The 7,095-nt window shown below is 42.3% G+C and overlaps 1 protein-coding gene across 1 annotated transcript; it reads left to right on the forward strand.

The window, feature by feature from the left end:
* Nucleotides 1-4,701: 4,701 nt before the first annotated feature.
* LOC115829230 (olfactory receptor 52K1-like) lies at nucleotides 4,702-5,649 on the forward strand. The gene has a single exon (XM_030793290.1). It carries the CDS (start codon nucleotides 4,702-4,704, stop codon nucleotides 5,647-5,649), a length of 948 nt encoding a protein of 315 aa, XP_030649150.1.
* The last annotated feature ends 1,446 nt before the right edge of the window (nucleotides 5,650-7,095 follow it).

Raw genomic sequence — 7,095 nt, forward strand, 5'->3', positions numbered from 1 at the left:
CTACAGGATTAGTTATGCACCTTGTGACAGAGTCATAGCTGTTAGCTTGTATGCTTGTATGAGAGAGCACAGTACTGTGTATTTTATGAGATATAAGTACATAGGCCAGTGGATTTCCCTCAGGGCTGATGATTCTCCATATTGCTCAATGCACCGGGACAAAGTTAAAAGTGTCAAAACATCAGACGTACTAATTTGATATCGCATGGTTTCACGCCTGGAACAAAGCAGTTACCTACTCCTAAATCGGTCATGTTCTGAGGAGACATTGAGAGAGCCATGTTTTTTGTGCAAGAGCAAGCAAGTATCAAAATATGATATTTGATGAGCTACCCATGGTATTCCCACTCCCAACACTTCGAACATGTGGTACACATACCATAGAGCATGTAATGTGTTTTGTTCAATATGCTCTCAAAGAAATCATCTTTTGGATTATTTGTCAATGCTAAAGAGCAATCAAACACACAATAACGTGCCTCATGATGATTTCGTCTTCTTGTCTCTTGGCTGATATGACCCTTTGCGAGTCATAGACCAGCAGCGTAAGCTTGACAGGGAGAGGTTACTTGCCCTTCACCTAGAAGCGATGAATCTCGTCTCGTCTAATCAGTAGTACACAAAGCAGAGGTGTATCGAAAGACTAGGGCAGGTTCTGGTGAACTGGCTATGTGGTTTACAGTCTAGAACATCCAGAATTAAGATCTACACATGACCAATACACTTACTGAGTGATAAAGGTTAACTCTAGTACTTGGTCAGCAGCTAGCTCTATTGAAGGCTCAAAATTGTGACCCCATCACTGTTGATAGGATGAAGTAAACCCTACAGCGAGAACACAGGGGTCTGCAAACAGCTGTGTAATAAGCCGCCCTCTTGAGGTGAACTGGAGGACTTGCAAACTAAGATGATTTCCTGACCCGTTCAAGCTTCTTGGTTTACTAGAGCATTGGTTTCCTAATAGTCAGGTGTCATTTGTGGTCGGAAGACGTCAGTGAATCTCAGATCTGGAAAACACAAGGGCAAAAACAAACATACTGAGAGCCATAACATAGTTCTAAGGATTAGATAAGGCCTCTAAGGCGGGGGCTAATCAGAGTCCAGGCAGAATCTATCATGGTATGACTAGCTGGCTATCTTCACCACGAGGTGGCCCCTGAGCTTCTAAATGGCTCAGTTTCCGCCCTCTGGGGGGCTCTCTCAATGCTTTGGTCACAACAATACTGAAGCAGGAAGTCAGAGAGGAAGTGGACATCAGCATCACGCAAATCTGGTGTACCAGGAAGCTTCATAAGTCGCCCTGTGATGATCTTATAAGGGCTGAGTCTTGTGATCTGACTAGTTGTTGTTCTCATACTGCAGAGCACCACAGGGAGAGCATCAACCTATGAAAGTCTTTTTGAGTGCACTTTAGCTGATTGCCGTTTCAGGATGTCATTGGCCCATTCCACCATTCCAGATGATTGCGGATGGTGAGTGCAATGTAGGGACAAATAAACACCTAGTAGTCGACAAACTTCCCGACACACCACCTGCGAAATGTGTGCCTTGGTTTGAGTCTACAGAGTCAGGGAGTCCCCATGGTGTGCACCAGCATTTTAGCAGTGTAAATAGCCACTCCTGTCTTTGTAGGATATTCTTCTATCCATCTGGAGAATTTATCTGCAATGACTAGGACATCTTGTTTCCCTTTTCCCTTTGGCAGAGTGATGTAATCTCTTGTAACTGTCTGAAGGGTCCAGGTGGTGCATCATAGGACCCCACTTGGGCCCCAGGAGAAGGATTGTGTTATTGACAGTTTTGACAAGCATCCTTAACGTTCCTAGCTTCTGTTCTAGAGTCAGGGTTATACCAAACTGAGGAGAACCTTGAAGCCATGGCTTTAGCTCCAATGGCTTTAGCTTCAGATAACAGCTTCAATGGACGTGGTAGGATACATGCTGCTACCATTACTCAGCATTTATCAGCAATACTAGATGACATAATGTTGAAACCTTCTATTTTAAGTTGCAATTTTATATCATGAATTAATGATCTACATACATTTACAGAACTTGAAAAAAGGCTGCTTACAGGTTTCAAGAATGCACACACATGCCTATAAACAATGACAACACGTAAATCCCAGTTCAGGAGAACCAAGTTGTAATATCGGTAAAACCGATATGAGGAGGCCGATACCGATATGAACCGATAAGTGTCAAAAGGGGCCGAGCTTGGCCAATATATCGGCAAAAACCGATATGTCAGTCGACCCCTAATGGTAATGGGTCACAGTTCCTCTGTTTTGTTGATGGATAATGTTGTATTACCACTACTTGAACTCATATCAGTGTCACTTGAACTCCTATCAGTGTCACCCCTCCTAGTGGCATCTTTGGCAACTTCATCTGCATTTCCCCTACCAACCTCTTCCTCCTCCTTCTTAGAATAGGCCTTGACCTTAAGTACTGCTACCATGGTGGGAGGGCTGAGGGCGTCTAGCAATTGGGCTACCTCTTGTCCATTGTGTATTGGTGCACTGGTGGCTGTCAGGCATCCTCTTTGTCTCCATAGGGCTCCAAAGTGATGGACTACCCCAAAGGCATACCCGGAATCAGTACAGATATTGCTTCCCTTGGCCTCTCTCAGCACTTGTATGAAGTGTATGATGTATATGAAGCTCTGCTCGCTAGACTGAAGTACCCACCGGTAAAGAGCCACTAGCTACTGGTGATAAAGGGACAAGCGACTGTTCTAATGGCCTGTCCACTTTCATTTTTGACTTCTCCTCTACCAGTTTTTACAGACCGCTGGGATCTCAGGGTCAGAGGTTATAGTGCCAACTGGACACCTGAATCATCTTCCTTCTCGCTTCCTTCATTGTCCTCATATGCCCTTGGGTCATCAAACAGTTCTGCCAGATTATTTCGTTCTTTGAGCAGATACAGAGTAGACACCACTGACGGTGGTTTTCACTTATTATGGGCGCTATCAGTGGAATTGGAACAGTGCCCATGCAGCTGCAGATACAGACATGCTGCCTGTTTTTTTCATACACAGACCGAAGAAAGTTGCTGGATGCTTCTTTCAGTCGATCCATTTCATGTTGCATCCTATCCTTGTGTGACTTTAAATCATGTTGGTGAACTCTAGAAAGAGCCACCACAAGCCATCTCATTTTCTCTGTGCCATCCTTCATGCGTTATGCTTTTCCCCGTGCCCATTTAATATCATCAGGATGCCACTGATTATTCTTGGAAAGTTTGATGTTATACTTTTGACATGTCCCTCTCTCTCTCTTTAACAGCTGAATTACCAAATGTGAATTAAACCATTTAACCAGTTCATCCTAGACATCAGACTGGGGTACAGAATTCTCCCCTTGTATCTTGTGTCTTTCTCTGTGCGGCCCATACTGTTTACAGGTTACATAAACAAAGGTTCACCACTTCTTTCAACTAGTCTTGACATTGTGTGTTTTGTTGTTATTTCAAGTGGTTACAATGTTGACACTGTTATGACAGCTTTGTAATCATCCACCCAGTTACAGCTCACATGTACAGCAAGATAAGCACATTCATTCATTCATTCATTCATTTTCTTAGCTGCTTATCCTAATTATGGTTGTGGGGGGTGCTGGAGCCTATCCCAGCATTCATTGGGCAAAAGTCGGGGAAACACCCTGCCCAGCTCGCCAGTCCATCGTAGATGATAAGCACAGAGAATATATTTTCTCACAGTGAGAAATAAGAAGAAAAAGAGAAAATGTACCAGCACCAAATTATTATTAATATTATTCTTAAAAATGAACAAACTATAGAATGTTCTCATATATTAAGAATATTTATTTCCTGTGATTTGGCATTATGTTTGCAAAACAAAAACATAAGACAAACACTCTCACTCATTACCTAAGCTGCTTATCCTGATTAGGGTCGTGTGGGGCGCTGGAGTCTATCCCAGTGCTCATAGGGCAAAAGGCGGGGAAACACCCTGGACAGGTCGCCAGTCCATCGCAGGGCAGACACACAGACGAACACACTCACACTCACATTCATACCTAGGGGCAATTTAGTGTCTCCAATTCACCTAAAAGCAAAGCAAAAAACATAAGACAAACAAGCAAACAAAATCTAGACATGCCAGAGCTGAGATAAAAAAAAATCCATGACTCACTACACATGTTCCAAGAACCACAAAGAACCACAATTTTCAGGTTCAGTACTAAACCGTCACACTCCTAATATAAATGCAAGGGATAATTCTTATTTCTTAAATAACAAAATTAACAAATAATCCTAAATAAAGTAGTAAGAGCATTGGAGTCCCTGATAAACACCCAGTCTAACTCATATTTTCCATCAAACCTACAGTGGGTAACAGTCTCTATAGCGACTGAAGTGGCTCTCTTGGGGGTTCTGACTTCAGAGACAGTATAAGAGTACATGACACTGTGGAGTGTCTCCATCAGAGGATGACACATGAGCTCATAACATATAATACTTACGTAACTGAGTCAGTGTTTTTTCATTGCTTTAAGGAAATAAATAGAAACACATAGAGGCAAACAGGTGTGAAGGTAAAAATTATTTGTCTTCTTGCATGTATTTGGCATGCAGACCATTTGTAGGCCATAAGCCTGCATCACCACATGCATAGTATAGTATTCTTCAAGCAAGGCGAATAAGTCAGAAAGACCAGACATTATAAACAGGCTACATGAAGTCAAATGACTCAAATGCTTTGTCTTTTTGGCGCATGGAGTCTCTAGGCATCCCTCCATCAGGGACCTACCCTGTATTCATAGCAGGGCTCTTCACCTACTGCTTCATCCTAACCTGTAACATCACTATTCTGTTGGCCATTAGTCTGGACCACCAGCTGCACAAGCCCATGTATGTGCTACTCTTTAACCTGTCTGTTAACGATGTGCTGGGAGCCACAGCCCTGTTTCCACAGCTCATCTCCAGCATCTTATGGCAGAACCGTGACATCTCTCCAGCAGCGTGCCTGATCCAGGCTATACTCGTGCACATTTATGGTACAGGTGCCCTAATCATCCTCTCTGTGATGGCCTATGACCGCTATGTGGCCATCTGCCGCCCACTGCTCTATCATTCAGTCATGACCTCCAGCAAAGTGAGGACAATCATAGTGGCCATGTGGGCTTCTACCATCATTGTCATTGGAGTTCTGTTCCTCATGCTGACTCGATTTCGGTTCTGTCGAAATTTGATAACTGATATGTGCTGTACCAACCCTTCTCTGACAAAGATGATTTGTGAAGATACTAGTGCCAATAACTACTATGGTCTGGCACTGACATCTTCTTTTGAAGTGGTGTCAATCGCTATTGTGGTGTTCACCTATGTCCAGATCCTAATTACCTGCTTGTTTAATAAGCAAGCAGACACAAAGAACAAAGCCGTCCGCACCTGTGCAACTCACCTTGTGGTGTTTATTACGTATCAAATCAGTTTATGTTTCTTTATTTTTTCCCACAGATTTCAGCAAGTATCACCCTACCTACGCAGGTCTGTGGGAGTTTCCATCTTAGTGTTTCCACCCATTCTGAACCCTCTCATATATGGACTTAACACTAAAGAGATCAGGAGTAAGGTCATTTATATGTTCAGGAAACACTGTGTGTCCAGCCAAAAATGTTGAATTCTCGATTTTAAAGCCATTTGATGTAGAAATTCATCAACATTTACAGTAATCACGTGATGACATGGATAATAAAAAGTTTCATTTCCATTTTACTAGTTATGTAAAGACATAAAAAAACATATTCCTGACCAGATGTGTGTCTTTACGCGTTGTAGTGTTTCCTGAACATTGTAAACTACATAAAATTTTGACATGTTTTTATTTAATCGGAACAACCACGTCTACAATCTTACATATGAAGAGTAACTTATATATTGATGAGACAGTCAAGAGGCCTATAACTACATAACAGCTTTATAGAAGTGGCGTGCACTCCTGCATATCAGCAAACATATTCAATCCTGTTGGGCATTTGTGTTTGTCAAAAATAATAAAAAGGTGCAGAGATGGATTTTGGTGCAGTCTTCTTTTACTGTGGCTCAGTGATGGTTACAGACAAAGAAGGAGAGGAAAGGATACGCTTCACCACAGGACTTGACTGTGCACAAGATGTTACAGTGACTAAAACAAAGCAATGCCTTGGGCAAAGATATACAGTACACAAGAACCACAAGAACCTATAACCTCATCTACCATAGATAAATGAACCTAAGACTCACACCAAAGACTTCAGTAATTCGGTAATAGGGAACCATTGTCCTCTGCTTAACCCTCCAGTCCATGTCATGTGTAAATCACTATTTAGTTCTGTAAATAGGCAGATGTGTAGGTATGTGGATATGGAGATACAAGGATACATACATGTCGTACACACTCTGGGCATGTGAACATTTGTGTTTGGGGACAACCCCCCCCCCCCACACACACACACACACACACACACACACTTGATTTCCCCCCTCTTGATCACTAAGAATTCTAATGATTACTACAGATTAACATGAATAAGTGAGCAAATCATTCATCAAACCCTCTGTACATATAATAGGTGGCCGGTCCATTATCCATCTACCTCCTCAGAGTGAGGATGTCTAAAAGCTTCAATCTGCATGCTAAGCAAATGGGGGAGGAAAGTGTTATGTTCAGACAGGTTCTAAAGACGCTCTAGCAAGCCTGTAGCTTGTCTGCCATTGCAGGGTAGTAATAGTTTGAATACCTCACCACTAAAGGTACAGGAACAGCACTGCTCCAAAAATCAGCAGTAGGACATATAACACATCATGAGCCATAGGCCACAACCCCCCATAAGAGATTACTAAACCAACTGAACATGTATCACCTTGGGCGGACAGGAGATAGTCTAAAGCCAAGTGATTTTGTAAGATCTGCATAGGATGAGAATGCAGAGCTACAGAGATGTTCCCTAGAGCAGAAACACTGTCATTAGCAAGCTTCTGTACTTCATGCATCAGCGCTCCAATCTGATTTACAAATTACATAACACCAAAACTCGGAATTAATGCACCAAATACTCTAGTCCACCAAATTTGTTCAAAGATAAAA

This window comes from Chanos chanos, chromosome 16, assembly GCF_902362185.1.
Source record: "Chanos chanos chromosome 16, fChaCha1.1, whole genome shotgun sequence".
Classification (NCBI taxonomy): Eukaryota; Metazoa; Chordata; class Actinopteri; order Gonorynchiformes; family Chanidae; genus Chanos; species Chanos chanos.

Coding starts and splice junctions, on each gene's coding strand:
- LOC115829230 (XM_030793290.1), top strand. CDS start 4,702: ATGAAGTCAAATGACTCAAATGCTTTGTCTTTTTGGCGCATGGAGTCT.